The 24,847-nt window shown below is 45.1% G+C and overlaps 1 protein-coding gene across 4 annotated transcripts in view; it reads left to right on the forward strand.

The window, feature by feature from the left end:
- LOC120931300 (transient receptor potential cation channel subfamily M member 7-like) overlaps positions 1-24,847 on the forward strand; it is a 182,685-nt gene that overhangs the window by 59,297 nt on the left and 98,541 nt on the right. For 3 of the 4 annotated variants that reach the window (XM_040342599.1, XM_040342600.1, XM_040342598.1), the window contains exons 8-12: positions 1,724-1,898; positions 2,002-2,125; positions 18,000-18,072; positions 21,776-21,876; positions 22,000-22,134. In XM_040342599.1, coding sequence (XP_040198533.1) covers positions 1,724-1,898; positions 2,002-2,125; positions 18,000-18,072; positions 21,776-21,876; positions 22,000-22,134 — 608 coding nt within the window. Of the gene's footprint in view, positions 1-1,723; positions 1,903-2,001; positions 2,126-17,999; positions 18,073-21,775; positions 21,877-21,999; positions 22,135-24,847 lie in introns of those variants that run through there. The other variant, XM_040342601.1, reaches the window with a different exon arrangement.

A 24,847-nucleotide genomic window follows, 5' to 3' on the forward strand; every position in this document is an offset into this window, starting at 1 on the left:
TCGTGTGTGGGCTTCACATCATTTTTCAGCTTCTAAATAACGACAATTTTTTTTTGGAACATGCTGCATTTTTTAACGACGTTTTAAACCATGTCCTTTTTCGGGTTGTAAAAAATTATCGTGTGTGGGCTAAAACGACGTTAAAAACCTGCGCATGCTCAGAAGCAAGTTATGAGACGGGAGCGCTCGTTCTGGTAAAACTACTGTTTATAATGGAGTAAGCACATTCATCACGCTGTAACAGACAGAAAAGCGCAAATCGTCTTTTACTAACACCAAATCAGCTAAAGCAGCCCAAAGGGTGGCGCCATTCGCATGGAACTTCCCCTTTATAGTGCCGTCATACGTGTTGTACGTCGCCGCGCTTTGCTAGAGAATTTTTAAAAAACAATGGTGTGTGGGCAACGTCTTTTCAATGATGAAGTTGGAAAAACGTCGTTTTTTTAATGCCGAAAAATAATCGTGTGTACGCGGCATTAGAGTATGAAGGTCAGCAGTGTCGCCAATCAGGATATATTATACTGCATTATACAATGCTGTCAGTCTAAAGCCTGGTACACACGATCGGATTTTCTGCGGACAAAGCGTAGGACTTTTGTTCGAAGGGCGTTGGCCAGGAACTTGTATTGCATACAAACGGCAAATAATTGTCGGCCAACAAACACAAAACTATGTGTTTTTTCAGCTCTTTAGTGCCACCCTTTGGGCAACTTCTGCTAATGTTGTGTTATGGTGAGCATTGCTTCTGAGCATGTGTGTTTGAACTTTGGATTTTTGTGTGATGGACTTGTGTACACACGATCGGATAATCCGACAACACACATTTGTTGTCGAAAAATTTTAACACATGTTATCCGACATTTGTTGGCGGAAAATCCAACAACAATTGTCCCATGGAGCATACAAACGGTCGGATTTTCGGACAACAGCCTGTCATCACACAATTCCAGTCGGAAAATCCGATTGTGTGTACGAGGCTTAACACAGGGAATGCACTTACAGGAGAAGAAAGCACAAAGATGACCTCAGCATGTGTTTTATTGCTTCTTCATTGTTCACTATCATAAACATAAATATTTTTACCAGTGGTGGTGTTGTACAGCTTTTTAAAAGGCCTTTGCCAACCTTTGTAAAAATGAGAAAACTCACTATTAATAGCAGAAATAGCGTGATTGTAAAGTATTTTTCTTTAAATAATAAATATGTACTTACCTGCTCTATTGCAGTGGTTTTGCACAAAGCAGTCCAGATCCTCCTCTTCTCGGATCCCTCTTCGGTGCTCCTCCCTCCTGTTGAGTGCCCCCACAGCAAGCAGCTTCCTATGGGGACACCCAAGCCAAGCTGCAGCTCCGTGCGTCCATTCAAACACAGAGCTATGGTTCGGCCCTGCCCACTCTCTTCTGATTGGCTAACTGACTTTGGCTGAGACACAGCAGCAGCACCATTGGCTCCCGTGGCTGTCAATCAATCAGGAGGGGGAGTTCCAGAGGGCCGATGGCTGAGGAACTCATGGACATCGCTTTTTATCTTTATGTATAGAATGCATACAACCACTTTAATGAAACTGGGTCCTAATGGACTGATGTCTATAGGTTTTTTTTTCTTGTAAAATTATTGCAATTTCTTTTCTTATAGAATAGGATCTTCTTAGTCTTACTAGTACTCATCCTTAGCAGCCATTGAATATACCTGTATATGTAAGTACGTTTTGTTTGGTCTTCAGGAACTGGCAAGCGAATACCTATTGTGGCTCTAATACTAGAAGGTGGACCCGGTACGATCCTGACAGTGTTTGAGTATCTTCAGCAAAGCCCTCCAGTGCCAGTGGTGGTTTGTGAAGGAAGTGGGAGAGCCGCAGATCTCTTGGCATATGTATATAAACATACAGAGAACCAGGGGTAAGATGTGTTCTGATGAATGATTACCGAATGTCTTCTAATGAAAACCACGAGAAACCACATTGTAATTTAATAACACCTTATCTTTTATCCCCATGAATAGAAATCTCCTAGAAGGCTCCGAGGCCGATGTTATTGCCACTATAAAGAACTCCTTCAACCTAAGTCAATGTGAAACTGCGCACATTTTCCAGACATTATTGGCTTGTATGAAGACCAAATACTTAGTGAGTTTGTTGAGTTTCCTTCTAAAGATTTGTCCAGTGGTAATACATGCTTCACTTATTTACATTTCTTAGATGTATAAAATATAGTGCAGCGCTAGAAAAGTCCATCAAATAGTCATCCCAGTGAATTTTCAGAAAGTGACTTGATGTAAAACATGCAGGTGATGAACGTGGAATAATGGAACACCTCCACCAATACCAGAAATGGCCGCTCACCTCCCAAGGTGGACCCTCTGTTAGATAGGGTCAAATGCGCATTCCCATGGGCATACAATCCAGGCAAAACTGCAACAGTGGTCAGTCCAGGGCCAAGCGCTCATACCTCTCGATAACCAAACCAGTCCTTCAAAACTTGCTTCCAATCATGGAAACCCTCACTCTACAGCTGCAAACAAATCCTCAAGACATGGTACATATCCTACTCTGCCAGGGGCGGACTGACAACTCATGGGGCCCCCGGGCATCAGAAGATTATGGGGCCCCCGGGCTTACAGATGGCCACCATGCCAGGAGGCAGTGCAGAGGTGGAGCAGCTAAAATCTCTGGATTTTCACATCAAAAGCATGTCGGTTTCGGACATATCAGGGACAGATGTAAAAAAACACAGATTTTTACATACTGTCCCTGGTTTTACTGAGCCTGGAAACCCTGATGGGGCCCCCTAGTGGCATGGGGCCCTCGGGCAGTGCCCGAGTGCCTCAATGGTCAGTCTGCCCCTGTACTCTGCTATAGACCACCAGGCCCAAAAACGCACCTTCTCACGTCGCTGACGGAATTAATCTCCTCATACACCCTAAGCATCAAACACCTTTTGGTGCTTGGGGATTTCAACCTCTGGGCCAACTCCTTGCTGGACCTTGTCGCCGACGCCTGCTTCGACCATCTGAAAGGATTAGGTCTGCAGCAACTAATACTAGCCCCCACCCATACCTCAGGTCATACGCTCAATCTCATTTTCAAACAAGATTTGGAAATTGACGTCCTGGAAATTGAGCCGCTACCATGGACCAATCATCATGCCATTAAATTTAAAATCACCACCAACGCCAGCCCAAAAAAAAACAATTAAACCGGTGACAACTCACTGGACTAGATCTCAAAAGAAGCTCCACTCGGAACTCTTCAAAACAACACTAGGGAACAAAATAAAAACAATTCAACAAAAACAAACAACCACAGAAACTCTTGACGCCATCAACAAGGCGCTACTACAGTCAGCTGACTTGGTGGCACCAAAACGCAAAACTTGCATCCGGAAAAACAACTCCAGCTGGTTTAATGACCAGCTGACGTTGTTAAAGCAAGAGCGTAGAAGAGCAGAAGCTAGCCTGTTTAAAGGCCCCCAACCCTGATTCACAAGAATTTTGCAACGAATTATCAGATTATTTCATCAATAAAATTGAAAAAATCCGGGAAAGTATTCAGCAAAATGGAATCGTCACTAACCCTTCCCCAAATCCCAAACCAAATACCCACATAAACCCGCCGCAACCACCAAAATTTACTCTAAAACCCATTACCATCAATACCACTAAAAACATCATCGGGACTCTGCGTGAAAGCACAGCACCCAAATGACATCATTCCCACTAAACTGCTGAAAGAAAGTGCCGATATACTGGCACCAGCTATCATGCAGCTCATAAACCAATCATTCAAGGAGGGCACGGTGCCCACCTTGCTAAAACAAGGTACAATAAAACCAATCCTAAAAAAAAACACCCTTGACCCCAAAAACCCAAACAACCCATAACAGGTCTAAATACCTTCTCCAAGGTAATGGAGAAAGAAGTTGTACAACAGCTGCAACTGCATTTAGACACCCATAAATTACTCAACCTGTTTCAATCAGGCTACCGTCCTGGTCACGGAAGAGAAACGGTGCTGCTTAAAATATGGGATGACGCTTTAGAGGCCGCAGACGAAGGAGAATCTTGTCTCCTGATACTGCTGGACCTAAGCGCGGCTTTTGACACTGTAGACCATGGACTACTACTGGCTAGGCTAGCTGAAGTAGCCGGAGTTGCTGAAGGTGTTTTACCCTGGTTCTCCTCCTTCTTGGAAAACCGATCATAAACAGTGAAACTGGGACCGTTCACTTCTGAAAAACGTACGGTATCATGCGGAGTCCCTCAGGGATCTCCCTTGTCGCCTGTATTGTTCAATATCTATCTCCGCCCCCTCTTTGAAATCATCAGTAACCAGAAGTTACTTTACCACTCCTATGCAGGCGACACTCAACTGTATTTCCGGATCTGCAACAAACAGGATCATTCTCTTGGACTAGAGAAATCCCTCTCTCTAATAGATAACTGGATGACATCCAGTTATCTTAAACTCAATGGTTCAAAAACAGAACTTCTCCTGTTTCACGCTAACCGGAAAAGTCACCCCACGTCAACTTGGACCCCCCCCGCCCATTCTGGGAAAAACCATCACCCCTAGCACCAAAGTCAAAAGTCTCGGAGTCATTTTTGACACCTACATGACAATGGATGCACAAATAGGGTCTGTAGTCAGCGGATCGCACCATCTGCTGCGCCTACTACGCCGCCTCACCCCCTTTATCCCGAAAGAGGACATTGCAGTCGTGGTGGGAACAATCATCAATTCCAGACTTGACTATGCAAATGCCCTCTATCTCAGACTCCCCAAATACCAAATCACTTGTCTGCAAGTCGTTCAAAATACGGCAGCTCGATTAGTGACCGGCAAAAAAACATGGGAATCAATCTCACCTTCACTGACATCCCTTCATTGGTTGCCAGTAAAAGACAGAATCACTTTCAAGGCACTCTGCCTAACGCATAAGTGTATTCAAGGAAACGCCCCCCAATATCTATGCGAAAAAATAAAAGCCCATAACCCCAATCGCATTCTGCGATCCACAAATCAAAACCTACTCCAAATACCCAAAGCCAGATTCAAGTCCAAAGGAGATCGAAGATTTGCAGTCCAGGGACCTCGGCTGTGGAATGCGCTACCAACTAACATCCGACTGGAGTCGGACCACTTGGCCTTCAGGAGAAAGATTAAAACCCATCTCTTCTGAGGTCAAGGGGTTTCCTTACCCATGAAATGGAAACAGCGCCCAGAGGCGATTCAGTTTGCATGTGTTGCGCTTTACAAGTTTCTCACTCACTCATAAACAGATGAATGCCAATGGAATGTGGGTCCATTCATAAAAAAAGAGGACATGCCATAGTGCTCTCCGTAATAAAATTGACAATTTAATGTAAAAAATATAGATAAAACACTCACAATCATAGGCACTAATCCAGTGCCAGGAAGTACAGCGAGAATGTGTATAGTGATGGACGGCTGCGGGTGACGTCACGCCCTATCCCTACCGAACGTTGCGTCCCTTGGGGCGGGACTTCTTCAGCGGAGTATAGGGATGGACGGCGTGCACCCGATAAATAGGCTGCCAGTTGCCATGGAGATAGAGACGCCGCTTCAACGTGATGCGACGTGCAGGAGAGGAGAAAACAAGGAACGCCTCTTATATCATGTGATCTGCATCAAAAGGTATAACTTTGGTAAATAAACATTATTCACCACAGCGCCACTGGAGCTGTAAAAAATGTACAATGCCCTGCCACCTAGTGGAGAAAACGTATATTATAAATTGTGTATATATATATATATATATATATATATTTCAGGGCAGGAAAATAAATCGATAATACCTAATATGATGCAAAAAACAAAATATATGAAAAATAAATCTGTACATAGGCAACGGCTTACTATAAAAAATATATATATTGGTCTACGAAAAAAATTAATTAAGCATACACATAGATAGAATCAAGTCTGCATAAATATATATACAGACATAAAAATACGTGAGGTCAACCGCAGCCAGCCACAGACAATATATGAACAATGATAAAACCTTATACAAAAAATATATAAATATATAAAATAAAAGTCAACATTAAGGCCATCAGGAAATCGACGGAAACGCCACCTAGCGGCCAGCGTAAATATGCACCTTAGATCCGATGGCGTACTAAGACGTACGCCAGTCGGATCTAGCTCCAGCTTCAGGCGTATCTTGTTTTGTGGATACAAAACAAAGATACGCTTGAGCAAACTAGCAGTTACGCGGCGTATCAATAGATACGCCAGCGTAACTGCTTCGTGGATCTGGCCCATTGTGCGTTATTTTTCCTTTTTTAATATTGTTCACATGTTCAGCAATACGGACGTGCAGGGGTCTAGATGTTCTACCAATGTATTGAAGACCGCAGTCACATTCCAACATGTAAACTACCCCGACTGTGTCACAGGTTATAAGCTGTTTAATGTCATATTCCCTATTCGTTGCAGAAGCCAAAAACTTTTTTCTTTTCTTGATGTTTACTTTCGAGTGCTTACATGAGACACACCGCCCACATGCATAAAAACCAGCCAAAAATGTAAAAATCCTATTATCAGAGACAATAGGGGGATTAAGGACACTCGGTGCCAAACGGTCTCTGAGTGAGGGCGCTTTTTTATATATAAACTGTGGCCTTAATGGTAACACAGGTTCAAGTACCTTATCCTGTTTCAAAATGGACCAATTTTTTGCAATAATTCTTTCAAATTTTTTATGCTGGACATTATAATCCAGAATAATTCTGAAATTATGTTTGTCATTTTTAGACTCAGGATCAACCACCCGATCAGCGATCAGCGTGTGTCTGTCCAGCTTTTGGACATGATCCATTTCTACTTCCAGACTTTCTTTACTGTACCCTTTTTGTACAAATCTGTCAGCAAGAACATGTGATTGACTGACATAGTCACTTACTTGTGTACAATTACGGCGTAACCTGATAAATTGTCCCCTGGGGATGTTGCACAGCCAAGACCTGTGATGACAACTCCTCCCAGTGTAGGTACCCCAAGAAAGAGAAAAGAAAGAGAGGAAGGAGAGGGAGTAGGCGACTACAAAAGGTCCAAACCGTAACGGGGGCAGGGATATTTAATCTCAGTGGGGTTCCCCTCAATGAGGATGAAATTAAAGTCTTTGATAGAGGTCTTAAATTCGCTCCCACAAGGAATTTGAATAAGTTCCAAACGTATGTTAGCTTGCAGAAGTATATTAGGTCTCTTAATATGAAAAAATACTTTTTAGCCAATCCCAGTAGAACTGTGGCACATATCACTAATGAACATTCAGGCTTACGGAATAAATCCGTTTTTAACCCTCTTAACACCGATAATACATTTATGGATGTTTTTAAAAATATGGTTATGAAAGATTTGGATTCATTATGTGTAAAAAAAAGTACAAGACCCTCAATACATCAAAAGAGGAATGGAATCTTTGGAAAAAAGGAAAGATATCGTAATCCGTCCTGCGGATAAAGGGGGGGGGGGGGGCTAGTTGTTTTAAGTAAAGAATATTACCAATCCGAAATGAATAATTTACTCTCTGATGAGGACACATATAGGATCCTTGGTAAGGACCCTGGGGCAGATTCACAAAGCATGTACGCCGGCGTATCTCGAGATGCGCGGCGTAAGTGTAAATATGCGCCGTCGTATCTATGCGCCGTATCCCCAAAACCAGTTACACCTAAAAACCAGCTTTTTCCGACCGACGTAAAAAGATTACACCGGCGCATCGTGGGGCGCAAAAATACGCTAGACGCACCATTGTTTTGCTAGGCAAATATGCAAATGAGGGAGATACAGCGATCCACAAAAGTTTGTTTGACCGGCGCAGGCTACGCGCTGTGCGCATCAGCTGTATGTCCGGTCTAAAGTTACCCCTTATAAAAGCAGCTATAACTTTGCACCAGACGTGTGCAGATCAGCTAAAGCAACACCGTTAGGGACGAGCTGAGCACACACACTTGCAGGACAACAATCTGTATGCCAACATGCCAGGGGCATCCATGGTCATAGCTATACTACTGGCTTTAGATGCGCGCAGAAGGAGGAGGGAAAGGAGGAGGAGAAGGAGGGCACGGGAGAGGATATACCGACCGCGCATAGACATCTTTGGCATGTGTGATTCTGAGGTGTATCGCATCTTCAGATTCAGCCATGCTGCCATCCTGGAATTAACCACAACCCTGCAGAATGACATCACCAGCCAGACAAAACGCTCACATGCAGTGGAGCCACTGGTCAAGTTACTGGCAACACTCCATTTCCTTGCCAGTGGCTCTTTTCAGCGTACAAGTGGAGTGGTGGCTGGGATGTCCCAATCCTCCATGAGCAGATGTGTGCACCAGGTTGTCCCCGCAATCCTGAGACGCATGGCCAACCAAATAATCAAACCCACCCAGGAGGACCTGCGGATGAAGGCAATGCGTGATTTCTACAGAATTGCAGAATTCCCACGCACCGTGGGGGCCATGATTGCACACATGTGGCACTACGGCCCCCCCCATGAGACAGAGCACATGTACCGCAATCGGAAGCACTGGCATTCCATCAACGTACAGGTGATAGCCGATGCCCAATACCTCATATGGCACATCCGTGCCAAACACCCAGGATCAAGCCATGATAGCTACATATACGGTCAAAGACCCATCCCAATGGAATACGAGCAGAACATGTATGGGGACAGCTGGCTGGTTGGTGAGTGACATGGGTGTCAGGCATGACTGCCCCCCCCCATGATGCAGACATCACGAGGGGCACATGCACGACTAACATCCTCCTGTCTTTTCCCTTCCAGGTGACTCTGCATATGCACTTGGACCCCATCTCATGACTCCATACCGGAACCCCCAAACCCCAGGAGAGCAAAGATACAATTATGCACACACACGTACCCGTGGAGTGGTGGAACGCACCTTTGGCCTCCTGAAGTCCCGTTTCCGATGCCTGGATAAGTCTGGGGGTACCCTGTTGTATTCCCCAAACTTTGTGTGCCAGATCTTTGGGGCATGTTGCATGCTGCACAACTTTGCCGTGAGAAGGAGCCTGGAGATTGACATACGTGATGACCTGACCCCCGAACCACGCAATCCCCCCTAAGCGAGGGTACCCCATCTTCTGAGGGAGCAGCAGTCAGGAGACGCCTCGCAGAAGGCATCTTTGCACGTTAAACACACACATTAATCATGGCACAATGAGAATGCATGCATGCACACCACTGTGGTCCCTAGCACACACACCCCACATCCTCATCAAATTGGATTAGACCAAAGTACACCGCACGGTACTAGGGAGCAGCAACGCCATGCCGAGGCTCCAATTATGTTACTGTACATTCATACACCATTCACACGGACCTGGGATCACTTCTCCCTGGTCCTGGGGAACCCTTCTCCACCACAACTGAGGGTGACACCCCTTTTCCGGCAGGAATGTCACCCCCACAATCATACATCATTCACAAACATAAAACAAATCATAAACACATAAAAAAAAATAATAAACATAAAACACTGACTAAACAAAAAGACAAACACCTAACGCCGCTGGCGTGACCCCCGCCTGGGGCGGCCACGGCCCCTCAGGGGAGACTCATGGGGGGGGATCAGGGGAAGGAGGAGCATCCCCTGGTCTCTGCTCACCTGACGGCCTGCCCTCCAAGGCACGGGTTGCCGTGTTGGCCTGGACAGCCTGGGTCAGGGCATGCACCTCCTGACCCACGCCTGCTGTGGCAGTCTGCAGGTCATTTAAGCAGTTAATGACAGCCAGGGTGTTACAACTCATGTCCTACACGTTTTCTTTCATGGAGGCCAGGCTCTCCTCCATCCGGTCCAAAGTTAGGGTGAACTGACCCAGATGGCGGGTCTGACGGGCCTGGTCCCTCCTCAGGTTTTCTGGCAGAACCTCGGCCACCCCCCTGGTCTTGCATGTCGCCTTCCTGCCTCCAGATGAGGCTTGTGGCCTGGGAGTAGGGGAGACCCTTGGGGGGAGCCCTGTTGGGGGAGGAGTGGGAGGGGCTACCCCTGATGGAGGCCTGACTGCTGCCAGCCACAGGGGGAACCTCCTCCAAATGGAGAAGTACCTCATTGGCACTTAGCACCTCCTCCTCCTCAACCACCTCATGGGGTGAGCTGCGGCCACTCCCCTGCACAGAGGGCTTGCCTGGGTGTCTTCCTCAGATTGATGTCCGGTGGAGGCTGCGGACTGGTGGCCCAGCACCCTCCTGCACATCTGTGGATGACACAAAACATACACAGGTTGGAGGATCCACACACTTGTCACATATTCCCTTCCTTCCACCACGCATGCTACTCACCAGATAGAAAAAAAAAACACTTACCTGTCCTCACGGCCTCCTCAATGGAGTCAAAGCCAGGCAGCCCCTCCACTTGCTGCCTGTGGAAGCACTGGGCCACTGCACGCTCCTCAGCAGTCAGCCTAATATTGCAAGGTGGTCCCCCTCCAGTGCCCCTGGCATGAGCTGTTAGCTTTGCCAGCTTCCCACGGACCACACGCCTCAGATCATTGATCTTTTTTTGGATCCCAGTGAGGCTCCGGGTCTCACCCCCCAAGGCATTTACATCATCTACGATGTCCTGCAGGATCTGCTTCCTCCTGGCCGGGGTGGTGTCCCGACTCTCAGGGCCATGCAAAAACCACCCATTTAGGGTAATGGCCCTGGTAATAATCTCCTTCTCCCGCAGAGAGAAGTTCAACTTCCTCTTCTTTGTTGTCATCTCTGCACCAATCATACTCTGCACCAAACACTTAGCACAAACACTCAGCAAAAACAAACAAGAAATACAAAAACCAAAAACAAACAAGAAATACAAAAACAAACAAGAAATACAAACACCAAGACCACTCTCCAATAACACTCTCCAATAACAATCTCCAATAACACACCGACACAAACCAACACACAGCAACAAACAACAGAACAAAAGCACCTTGCTTCAGGAAGGGAAACAAATGGATGTACTTTTGCAATGGAAGGGCGTATGTCTGGGCCTATTTATGCACTGGGCGTATCTCACTAAGTATGCCGGGCCTAGTTCCTATCTCACTGATTACGGCAGGCCGAGTTCTGAGCATGCGCAGAGAGGCGCTGATCATTGTCAGCGTCATGCGCGCATGCGCAGTCCGGCCAGCCCTTCATTTGCATGGGGTCACGGCTTATTTCAATGGAACACGCCCACTCCCTTCCCACTTTCAATTACCCCGCCTTACGCCTCGTAATTTACGTTACGCCGACGCATATTTGGACGCAAATACTCTGTGGATACGGTACTTGCGTCTCTAAGTTGAGCCGGCGTAACGGAAATGAGATGCGCTACACCGGTCTATATATGCGCCGATGTACGTGAATCTGCCCCCCTGTGTTTGACTTCAAAGATGAATTACACCATATCATTGAGGATGGGGGGGATCAAAAGATCCTTACTAAAAAAGAAACACTTTATCTTGACCCTTTGTTTTGCAGAACCCCCATTATTTATTTTCTTCCTAAGATTCACAAAGACAGTACTAACCCTCCCGGAAGGCCCATCGTGAATGGGATCGACTCAGTGTCAGCCAGACTGGGTCAGTACATTGACTCGTTCTTACAGCCCTTGGTGGTTAAAACTAATGCATTTTTAAAGGACACTAAACATATTATCCAAATTTTGGAGTCTTTAGGATGTTCTCCAAATAGCATACTGGTGACAGCCGATGTCAGCTCCCTTTATACTATTATTGGTCATAGTGATGCTATGACCTCGGTAGATTGGGCACTTTCTGCATCATCATTATCGGGCAGACGTCAAGAATTTTTACTCACCTGTCTTGATTTTTGTTTGTCCAGAAATTACTTCTGGTATAATGCAGATTTCCTCCTACAGACCAGGGGAGTTGCCATGGGGGCTCGTTTTGCCCCCAGTGTGGCTAATATCTTTATGGCCCACTGGGAGGAAGAGGCAATTTTTTCAAAACGAAACTAAAAATCTACAGGTACATTATATGATTGATTCTTATCTATTTTTAATCGTTTTTAAAAGGAATCCGTTAACTATTATGTCTCTATACCCTGTAAACAGTCATTTCAGCAAAACATTTTTTTTCCTTTAGTGACCCTTTAAGACTTCTGGAGGTTCACAAGGAAGCGCCACCTAAGTGCAGTATGTTAGTCACAATTTATTAAGTTAAAAAGGAAATGCACTTACAAACATGTATAAAAATGAGCTCATCTGTGTGCTGTAATCGCAGTGCGGTCCGGTCTCAGGTGCATCCAAGCCGACGGGTAGGCAGGAGAGTGTGGAAATTCATCCTGTAGTAATCAGGAAGCCAGCCAGAACCAGCGTGGAACACAGACGATGACGTCACAGGAAGCGGAACCAGAGAGAGCACCAGGGGAAGGACAGTATGAGGCAAACCACTGAGAATCTAGGCTACGCGCTCGGAGCCTTCTGCTCCTTCTAAAGGCCTAACACAGTACTGCAGTTATTGTGCTATTTATGTGCTGTGACTGTCAATGGGACAACAGGTCCTAGCACACAAAATAGAGGCAGTGAACAGAAGAAAAAAGAAACATGTTAAGATACCAAGACCCAATGAGAAGGAAAATCAGATAAAGGGAAATAGCAATGGGGAAAGAAAAATAAATAAAGAAAAATGAAACTAAAGATATTATATAAATAGTATAAAAAAGGTCTTAAAGCAGAACAACCGCTAAAATAGGAACAATCATAAAAACGGTATCTCCACCAAGTGATACACGTCAATAAATGCGTACCAGTGTATACTATGAGAATACACTTTAAAAATATATGTACATATACATTAAATAAAATAAATTTTCATATAAATGTTAAGACTAATTACACCTAATTAAAATGGATCACATGTCCACAATTTTGCACTGATATTCCACATTAACTAAAACTCCCTATACAAAAATAATAAAACGATACAGTAGATATTGTGTATTTACTATGTGCATTGTGACATATGCACACAAAAATATTCATGTATTGTATATAGGCAGTATAAGTGAATGTAACACTGTATTCTGTATTAAAATGGGTGTAAGCAATATAAGTGGGTATGGCACAGTGTGTGATTCACAAGAGAGTGTGAATTTAGATTTCCTCGTTTAACCCACCTGGTACCAAAGTCCCTAGGGAATATATCCAGAAGGATTCCTGCTGGCAAAGTCATTTATAATGTTCGGCTCCAGGTAAAGTATCTGGAATAGATTCCAGTACCCACACTTTCATGGAGGAGTTGCCCGCAGTAGGTTTTACATAGTTGCAGGAAAAAATAGACCCTTCATCATGGCATAGCTCAAGATCTAAAAAGGCCAATGAGTGCTGATCAGATACATGGGTAAATGACAATCCTAAATTATTATTCTTACAATAATGGACAAATGACTCAATATCTTCAGACATCCCATCCCATATTATGACCACATCGTCAATGTATCGACCATAATACACAATATACATTGATACATTGACGACGTGGTCATAATATGGGATGGGATGTCTGAAGATATTGAGTCATTTGTCCATTATTGTAATAATAATAATTTAGGATTGTCATTTACCTATGTATCTGATCAGCACTCATTGGCCTTTTTAGATCTTGAGCTATGTCACGATGAAGGGTCTATTTTGTTCCCGCAACTACCGTGTTTCCCCGAAAGTAAGACCGGGTCTTATATTAATTTTGTCCACAAAAAACACACTAGGGCTTACTTTCAGGGTAGGGCTTATTTATTTACGGAATGTACAAATTTTACAAAGATTCTGTCCCCCCCCCTGTCACCCCCCCCCAACTGTCAGGTCAGGAGTCATTACGGTATTTTGAGAAAGACATCTTGGCACTGTATAAGGTGCAGTACCATAGAAAATACCTTTTACCGTAGGGTATACAGCTCCCTGGTGTACCAGTATTCACCTGCTCTTTCGTCATCTGGGAGGAGAGAGTGAGAGAAGAGATCCCACTGACGTCATCGCGCTCCGCGCGCTGAGGAGGAAAGGGCTGAAGACATCAGGCGGGAGGAGAGAAGGAGAGAGAAGAGCCGAGGTCACCTGTCATCGGCTCGCTCCGTGCAGTAGGAAGGGATGGGCTGAAGATGTCAGGGGGGAGGAGAGGAGGAACAAGAAGAGCCGGACTGCTGCTTACAGTAAAGAGGGAGGGGATGCAGACGAGGTGATAAGAGGACGGATCAGCAGTGGCTTTAAACATAACGGTACCATATTTTTTAACACAGTAATAAACGGAAACACTGCAGCAATGTATAGGTTTGAAAAAATAGATTTTTAATGAACTTTGACTAGGGCTTATTTTCAGGGTAGGGCTTATATTGTAGCCCGCCCCGATGATCACGCTAGGGCTTACTTTCGGGGTAGGGCTTACTTTTGGGGAAACACGGTATGTAAAACCTACTGCGGGCAACTCCTTCATCCACTTCAACAGTTGCCATCATCCGAAGTGAGTAAATAATATACCTCGTAGCCAATTTTGCTGTCTCAGAAGAAACTGTACCAGGGACAGTTATTTACGATTTACATGGCGCCCTGCTTACCAAAAAATTCCTTGATAAAGAATACCCATCACCTTTAATAGATGAAGCATGTAGACATTATCAACAGAGTAATACTGTCTCTAACATTAAGACTATATCTGAGAATAGACCTCCCACGCGATTCATCACCCAGTTCTAGGGTTGTCCCGATACCACTTTTTTAAGACCGAGTACAATTCCCTTACTTTTTTCAAGTACTCGCCGATACCGATTACGATACTTTTTTTTCAATGTCATGTGACAGTTTGACAGATGACTGATAGGTGGCTGGTACTGATAGGTGGCACTTATGGGCACTGACTAGTGGCTGGTGCTGATGGGCACTAATTGCTGGCACTGACAGGTTAGCTGGCACTGATAGGTGGCAGTGAGTGAAGGGGAGTACATAGGGCAGGGTGCAGGTGGGTCCAGAGTGCAGGTGGGTGCAGTGTGCAGGTGGGGACAGGGTGCAGGTGGGTATTCAGTGCAGGGTGCAGGTGGGTACAGAGTGCATGTGGGCGCAGAGTGCAGGTGGGTGCAGAGTGCAGGTGGGTGGTGGGTGCAGGTGGGTGGTGGATGCAGAGTGCAGGTGGGTGCAGAGTGCAGGTGGGTGGTGGGTGCTGGGGAGTACAGAGGGCAGGGTGCAGGTGGGCAGTGGGTGCAGGTGGGCAGTGGGTGTAGGTTGGTGCAGTTGGGTACAGCCTGCAGGTGGGTGCAGAGTGCAGGTGGGTGGTGGATACAGGTGGGTGGTGGATACAGGAATGTCTTCCCTCTCCCAGCACAGACACCCTGTGGCTGGAGAGGGTGGGCGGAAGCCAGGCTTCTGTATTTAGATGTAACACAGCAATGTGCTTCTGTCCAGCCGGATTCTCGGCACCCGCCAGCACTCCCGCAGTATCGCTCCCTGCCGTTTGTCACACTAGAGCCGGTGATGGAAAGCTTTTCCTAGGTAGAATTAGCACACTTTAAAACTCACCCCTCCAAACACAGACCTCAGATACAGCGCGTCTCAATTCAGTGAGAGAGCTGCCCCTCCTCTCAGGCTCCTCCTCATGACCTGTGAGACATGTCAGAGCCGTGGAGGAGCCGCCTAGGAAAAGCTTTCCATCCCCAGCTCTAGTGTGACAAACCGCAGGCAGCGATGCTGCGGGAGTGCGGGCGGGTGCCGAGAATCCGGCTGGATAGAAGCACATTGCTGTGTTACATCTGAATAGCTATAGTTACTTCACACAATCTTTTACTTGCCTGCCTGCTACGATGTCCTTCTTGCTCGTCTGATCTCCACCTGCTCTCCGCCCACTCCCCGCCCCTTTCCGCCCACTCTCAGCTCCGCAGTTAGCACGATCTACGCTGCTAGGTCTCTGCCCCTTCTTAGTCCCGCTTTCCGCCCCTCTAAGCAATTCCAATGATCTCCGCTGTCTACCCACCCCTTCTCAGCCCCCCGCTCTCCACCCCCTCTCGTCACCATTAGGAAGGTCAAGGTTGATGAAGGAAGAAATAGAACCATGCAGTATCAGGCCTGGATATAGAACTGAGCAATGCACTGCTCTGCATTAAACCGAATGTATACACGTCACCACTCTGCTCGGAGTGGGTAAAGTGCCCCTGGACAGACCCCCACAATAGGCCTGGCAGCTGGAGCGTCACTCCGAATAGTACTGGGAGGAACAGGTCTCTCACACAGACCTGTCTCTAGGGCACCTGCCACAGGCCAATTTCAATAGAGGACTTAAGTAAATAAGGACAGAGAATCCTCCCAGTAAACTTCTTTTGCAAATGGTCCCCGGATGACAGCAAGCATACCTGTCAGTGGTCCGGACACCCAATCCCAAACTAGGATCCTTTCAGTAGGCCTCGGAACCCAGTGGAGCACCATCCATGAATGCGCGTACCCTGAAGGTGGGTACCGCACCTGGAACGGGGACCCCATGGAAAGTTTTCGACACATGACCTCTCTCACAGATATACCCTCCCCCAGCATGCCCCGCGAGGGAAAACATCCTCTAATTGGCTGCTGGGAGAAGATCTGTTCCGCCAGAACCCCTCTAGCGCCAGCTGCCAGCCAGGGGTGGCACTGCACTCCCTGACCACAGTCTGACCCAGTGGAATTTCCAGAATGTCAGAGATCATCAAATTTAGACAAACATTGAATGGGAGCAAGGTAACTCTCCCGTTCCCCACTAAATTAAAGCGTAGTGCCCATGCTGAAAGCAAGGGGGCGCTACACCTTTATCTGATTTTCCTTCTCCTTGGGTCTTGGTATCTTAACATGTTTATTTTTTCTTTTGTTCACTGCCTCTATTTTGTGTGCTGGGACCTGTTGTCCCATTGACAGTCACAGCACATAAATAGCACGCGTAGCCTAGATTCTCAGTGGTTTGCCTCATACTGTCCTTCCCCTGGTGCTCTCTCTGGTTCCGCTTCCTGTGACGTCATCGTCTGTGTTCCACGCTGGTTCTGGCTGGCTTCCTGATTACTACAGGATGAATTTCTACACTCTTCTGCCTACCCGTGAGCCTGGAAGCACCTGAGACCGGACCGCACTGTGATTACAGCACACAGATGAGCTTGTTTTTTATACATGTTTGTAAGTGCATTTCCTTTTTAACTCAATAAATTGTGACTATCATACTGCACTTAGGTGGCGCTTCCTGTTTTGTTCCCCTGTCTTCCCCTTACAGAACCGGCTTTCTCTGAGGACAGCTGCCTCCTACCATCCTCTTATCCCTCTCCTCTCCTCCTTTAAAGGAATGGTTATTACCACATATTAGAATATGGACTAAAGAACTGTGACTGTTTTTTAGATCTATCCTCTGTCCATATCCATTTACCTTTGTTATGCACTAGTCTTTTGCGCTGACAGTTTATCTTATTGTTTTTATACTTACTTAGGTGGATGCTGCATCTGTCCCCCGTCATCTCTGCACTGAGAACCGAGCAATCGAACATCGCCAATGGCTTGGTTCTCACAGCTACTCGACCATAGAGCTGTTGACTGACGATCAGCAGCTCTCCACTCTTCTCCTCTTCGCTCACTGGAGCGGTGAGCTGTGGAGGGGTGGAGTGGGCCACCTCAGCCTCTCAGCGGCTCGCTGATCGGCTGAGCTGGGTGTCAGTCCAGGCACCTGGCGGATCCAGACTTTATTGTCGGGATAACACAGTGCCTGGGCTTATCCTGGTGACGTCAGCAGAGAGCGGACTTCAGATCGCTCTCTGCTGAAAACGGGTCACAGAAGTGCAAAATGAATTGCACTCCTGTGATCCATAGGAGAAGCCCAGCCAAACAAGCTCAGTCTGGACGTCTCCTTTAATGAGGGGCATGCTATTTGTTAATCAGCTTCTTTGCATACAGGACTTAAATCTGTTGACGGGCAGAGGTTGTTGTTTAGCCATGTCTAAAAACATTTTCTGACAATTCCTTTTGCTTTTCAGATAACTGTATACCGTGCTGGACCGGAAGAACAACAGGACATTGATGTTGCAATCTTAACATCTCTATTAAAAAGTCAGTATATGTTCATTCTTGGTTGCAGGGTGATCTGCCTTCTTCTGATGGCAAGGTGGAACTAATATTATATAGAGACTTCAAATGCTAATCTTTAGAAAATGCTCTTTTGTCTGACTGTTGCTCAAATCCTCTTACTTCAGCACATACCGGACCACTGACCTAGAAGTATACAGTCATTCCAAGTGGAACTGAACTAAAAAGTAAAGATATGGGGCCAGATTCAGATAGGAGATACGACGGCGTATCTCCTGATACGCCGTCGTATCTCTGAGTCCGGCCGTCGTATCTATGCGCCTGATTCAGAGAATCAGTAACGCATAGATATCCCTAAGATCCGACAGGTGTAAGTGTCTTACACCGTCGTATCTTAGGCTGCAATTTCAGGCTGGCCGATAGGTGGCGCTTCCGTTTGTTTACGCGAGGAATATGCAAATTACTATTTACGTCGATTCAGAAACAAACGACCGCCCGGCGCTTTTTTTTTTTACGTCGTTTGCGTTAGGCTTTTTCCGGCGTAAAGTTACCCCTGCTATATGAGGGGTATGTGCGGCGTATCCTATGTTAAGTATAGCCGTCGTTCCCACGCCGAGTTTTGAAATTTTTACGTTGTTTGCGTAAGTCGTTCGCGAATACGGCTGGACGTAATTTACGTTCACGTCGAAAGCAAAGACGTTTTGCGTCAGATTTTCGAGCATGCGCACTGGGATGTTTTCACGAACGGCGCATGCGCCGTACAAAAAAAACGTAAAAAACGCGGGGTGAATGCAACACGCCCCCAACATCCCCATTTGAATTACGCGGCCTTACGCCGCAACACATACGTTACGCCGCTGTAAATAAGGGCGCAAGTTCTTTCTGAATACAGAACTTGCGCCCAAAGTTACACCATTCACATCAGGCAATGCTTCTTGTGAAAAGCAAACCCAGAACTGTTGTGTGTTTTTTATAGGGAAGGGCAGCTGTAACCAACACCTCCAATCTCATCTCATTGATTGGACTCCAGTTGGCTGACACCTCACTCCAATTAGCTCTTGGAGATGTCATTAGTCTAGGGGTTCACATACTTTTTCCACTTGCACTGTGAATGTTTACATGGTGTGTTCAATAAAAACATGGTAACGTTTAATTCTTTGTGTGTTATTAGTTTAAGCAGACTGTGATTGTTTATTTAGTGAATTTTTAGTGAAAAAAATAGTAGCGCTTTGTTTCATAAAACAGTACTAGTAAAGTGATTATAATAAAATAACATAAATAAACACATAAAAATTATCACATAAAAATTAACAAGTGAACGTGAATTAATAGTGCATGTGAATGATCCATAAACATATAAAGAAAGTTGAAAAGAAAATAAATTCATATAAAAGTGTCCATAAATCACACCAATCTTCAAGTGATTAAGCAGTGATTGATCAATGGATGGTATCTTTCTTGAAGAAATCTTGATACAAACTTTCTACCACACCTCATGTGCTTGTGAATCCACTCCCAAAGGAAAAAAACTCACCAAAACAATATGCCTCACATTCACATGTTCGGCACAATCGCTTGATAACCCACCCAGGTTGATAGACAATTCCAACGGTGATCACAAATCAATCAAATCCACATGAAAAAATAAATAAAATGCTTCCAATGGTGAAGTATGTAAAACCAATTTATTAACCACTTGCCGTCGCCGCACCGTCATTATACGTCCACAAGGTGGCTCTCCTAGGCGAGACCACGTAAATGGACGTCCTGCCTTTTAGCCGCCACTAGGGGCGCACGGGCGCCGCCGGAGGCGCGCGCGCGCGCCCCCCGCTCGCCCCCGACTCCCGTGCGTGTGCCCGGCGGGCGCGATCGCCGCCGGGCACACGCGATCGCTCGGTACAGAGCGGGGAACGGGAGCTGTGTGTGTAAACACACAGCTCTCGTTCCTGTCAGCGGGGGAAATGCTGATTTTCTGTTCATACAATGTATGAACTGAAGATCAGTGTTTCCCCTAGTGAGGCCACCCCCCCCCCCACAGTAAGAACACACCCAGGCATACTTAACCCCTTCCCCGCCCCCTAGTGTTAACCCCTTCACTGCCAGTGGCATTTTTATAGTAATCTAATGCATTTTTATAGCACTGATCGCTATAAAAATGCCAATGGTGCCAAAAATGTGTCAAAAATATCCGAAGTGTCCGCCATAATGTCGCAATACCGAAAAAAAAATCGCTGATCGCCGCCATTACTAGTAAAAAAAAATATTAATAAAAATGCCATAAAAATACCCCCTATTTTGTAAACGCTATAACTTTTGCGCAAACCAATCAATAAACGCTTATTGCGATTTTTTTTTACGAAAAATATGTAGAAGAATACGTATCGGCCTAAACTGAGAAAAAAAAAAGTTTTTTTATATATTTTTGGGGGATATTTATTACAGCAAAAAGTAAAAAATATTAATTTTTTTCAAAATTGTCGTTCTATTTTTGTTTATAGCGCAAAAAATAAAAAACGCAGAGGTGATCAAATACCACCAAAAGAAAGCTCTATTTGTGGGAAAAAAAGGACGCCAATTTTGTTTGGGAGCCACGTCGCACGACCGCTCAATTGTCTGTTAAAGCGACGCAGTCCCGAATCGCAAAAAGTACTCTGGTCTTTGGGCAGCAATATGGTCCGGGGGGTAAGTGGTTAAAAAGTGCTCACAAATCCTCACTCATTGTACTCACATATTATAAAATTCACACAGACACTTCAATCAAAGTTCTCAAATGAAGGAGACTTGCAGTAAGAGGTAAGGTTATTGCGGTCACGGCGGACACAGAACACCCGGCAGATCTCACCCTCCACTTGCTCGCTCTCTTCCCCAGCCGGAACAGCTACCTCCCTTGGCGGTAATAGTACGTATAGGGATGACAAAAATTTGCCGTGCAGGCCCCGCCCAGACATGTTTCGTCAGTATAGACTTTTTCAATCCATCTACAATGAGTGAGGATTTGTGAGCACTTTTTAATAAATTGGTTTTACATACTTCACCATTGGAAGCATTTTATTTATTTTTTCATGTGGATTCGATTGATTTGTGATCACCGTTGGAATTGTCTATCAACCTGGGTGGGTTATCAAGCTATTGTGAGGCAATGTGAGGCATATTGTTTTTTTCCTTTGGGAGTGGATTCACAAGCACATGAGGTGTGGTGGAAAGTTTGTATCAAGATTTCTTCAAGAAAGATACCATCCATTGATCAATCACTGCTTAATCACTTGAAGATTGGTGTGATTTATGGACACTTTTATATGAATTTATTTTCTTTTCAACTTTTCATCTTTATATATGTTTATGGATCATTCACATGCACTATTAATTCACTTTCACTTGTTAATTTTTATGTGCAAATTTTTATGTATTTATTTATGTTATTTTAATATAATCAATCAATAAAGATTCACTATATACATTTCTATTTAAGTAGCAGCTGTAGGTAATCAAGTTTATCCTGTGCGCAGTGGTGGTTTAGAAAGTTACTAGGGGGCGTTAATTTGCTTTGTTTACCAGCGTTTATTCATTTGTGATTGTCTATTATTGTGACTTAGATGAAGATCAGATCACATTTTATGACCAATTTGTGCAGAAATCCATATCATTCCAAAAGGGTTCACATACTTTTTTCTTGCAACTGTACATGGCGATCTTATATATATATATTTTTCTGTTTCTTTTCTCTTAGGCACAAATTTGTCTCCTTACGATCAGCTTGTTCTAGCTTTGGCTTGGGACAGAGAAGATATTGCCAAAGATTTTATTTTTGTACAAGGACGGCAGTGGTTGGTATGTGAACATTTCTCACTTATTTCATATTACTGTATATACAGCAAAGCCAATCCTATTTACAAGATCTTGGGGCAACAGAAAGCAAACCCATATACATAAATGTTTTTTTTTTTTTCATAGACAAAACCCTTGGAACAGATCATGTTGGATGCGCTTGTTATGAACAGGGTGGCATTTGTCAAACTTCTCATAGAGAAAGGTGTCAGTATGCACAGATTCCTGACAATACCCAGGCTGGAGGAATTGTACAATGCAGTAAGTGTTCACTATGCTGTTGAGATACCTTTATTTTTCCATAATCTATTCTTATCAGTCCTTATATGTAAAATCAAGTTAATTTCTCTAAAATCACGTTTAAGGACAGCTTTGAAGTTGGACCCCAGCAAGATTTCGTCACGACTTGCATACGACTTCCTTAACAGAAGTCAAGGCAAGTCAGACCAAAAGTAGTGTAGGAATCCTTTTTCTAAGTCGGAGCAACTCAAGTCGCACCGATTGGAACGGTTCCATTGCACTGGATGGGCTCCAACTTCTGATGCGACAAGTGCGCCAAAGTCAGAGAGATTGTCGCATCGGTGTGAACCGGGCCTTATACAGTACTGCTTACAATGGCACAAGTTCATTGTTATATAAGATCAACAATGATATGAATTATTATAATGTGTTCTAATTTGTTGACTTCTAAATTGGGGATTACAATTTTAGAACCTGATGGCTATAGCAGAAGAGCCTCAGAAACAAGTGTGATGCACTCTGAATGTATTTTTATTTTCATTAAAGTAAGTTTGTTTTGTGGAATGTATGGGGACTGCTGTCTGCTGGTTGATTGGCTAATAATAATTGCCTATAATTGTCCTTGAACTATGGGGTTGATTTACTAAAGTGACACTAAGGGGGTTATTTACTAAAGGAAAATCCACTTTGCACTGCAAGTGCACTTGGAAGTGCACTCGCTGTAGATCTGAGGGAGACATGCAAGGAAAATAAAAAACAGCCTTTTAGCTTGCACATGATTGGATGATAAAATCAGCAGAGCTTCCCCTCATTTCAGATCTACCCCTGAGATTTAGAGCGACTGCACTTCCAAGTGCACTGGAAGTGCAAAGTGGATTTGCCTTTCATAAATAAACCCCTAAAAGTTTAATTTGAATTTTTAAAATAACAAACATGTCATATTTACCTCCACTGTGCAGTTTGTTTTGCACAGAGTGGCCTTGATCGTCTTCTGGGGTCCCTCGGAGGCTCCTCCCCGCATTAGATAACCCCTTAGGAGAAGCGCTCTCCCAAGGGAGTTACCTTGCGGGCGCACTCCCGAGTCCGCGTCCGTAGCCGCCGATTGCAGGACTCGGCCCTGCCCCCCGGTGGCTGCGTCACTGAATTTGATTGACAGCATCGGGAGCCAATGGGCTCGCGTGAGTAAAATGGGGGGCCACTGACTGACAGAAGTTTTTTCACCTTAATGCATAGGATGCATTAAGGTGAAAAAACAGTAGGGTTTAAAACCCTTTTTACTAAAGGCAAATCCACTTTGCACTACAAGTGCACTTGGAAGCGCAGTCGCTGTAGATCAGAGGGGAAGTTCGGAAATGAGAGGAAGCTCTGCTGATTTTATCATCCAATCGTGTGCAATCAAAAATGGTATTTTCCTTGCATGTCCACCTACAGCGAGTGCACTTGAAAGTGCACTTGTAGTGCAAAGTGGATTTGCCTTTCGTAAATAACCCCCATTGTCTTCAGCTACATTTTTGGATACCATTTGTATTGATCTTTGTACTAGATATTTTGTTTCTACTTGAATTGTTGATCTCAAAACTAACATTTAAAAAAAAAAACATTGAAATGTAATGCTAACCCTGTGTTTTAAAGCAGAGCTCCGCCGGGAAAAAAATATTAAAAGCCAGCAGCTACAAATACTGCAGCTGCTGACTTTTAATACATGGACACTTACCTGTCCTGGAGTCCAGCTCGTCACTCTGCTGCCCCCACCGCCATCCTCGGTGAGGGAACCAGGAAGTGAAGCATTGCAGCTTCACTGCCCGGTTCCCTAAGGCGCATGCGCGAGTCACGTTGCGACGTCCTCATTGGTCCCCGCGGTGAGCCAAGTGTTTCCCCCGGGATCTGATGTTCTGCCCGCAGTCTACCTGCAGACTGTGTGGCCGGAAGTGGGTGAAAATATCTGTCTTAGACCCCCCTCCACCCTGAAAGGTTCCACTTCAGGGTGGAGCTCAACATTAAGTACTTTCAATTACTTACTTGGAACAAGTATGCAGATACGTTTTGTTTTTTACTATTTTTTGTATTACAGCCACTCTTATTTTTTTTTTTTATTGTTTTTACTGCTAATGGCAGCGTTTTTTTAGCGGGTCTGTGACACTGCGGTGGACAAATCTGTCCCTAAGTGACACTTTTTGGGGACCAGTGACACCAATACAGTGATCAGTACTAAACAAAAATGCACTGATCACTGTATAAATGACACTGGCAGGGAAGGAGTTTACATCAGGGCGATTAAAGGGTTGAGTGTGTTCCCTGTTTGTGCTTTCTTACTGTGTGGGGGAAGTACTGACGGGAAAAACACAGATATCGCTGTTCCTGATTACTAGGAACAGACAATCACCATTTTCTCCCTTGTCAGAATGGGGATCTGCCTTGTTTACATAGGCAGATCCCTGTTCTGCCTCTCTGTAAAGCAATCGCCGGTGGCTGGCAGACATCGGGCCCGCTGGACACGCGCATTGGCTCCTGTTTTGTGCAGCAGGAGCGCGCGCCCACACTATCTGTTGCATCAACCACTCATGGACCGCCGCACAACTATATACGTCGGCACTTTGAAGAGGGATATCTCTGTTATGGCAGCAGCTAGCTGCCATAACCCAGGTATCCATCTCTTCAGCCAGCGGTCCAGTTTGCGATAATGGTGGTCTCTGCGGCGGATTCGCTGTGAGATCACCGTTATCGGCGACAGGAG

This window comes from Rana temporaria, chromosome 3 (assembly GCF_905171775.1).
Source record: "Rana temporaria chromosome 3, aRanTem1.1, whole genome shotgun sequence".
Classification (NCBI taxonomy): Eukaryota; Metazoa; Chordata; class Amphibia; order Anura; family Ranidae; genus Rana; species Rana temporaria.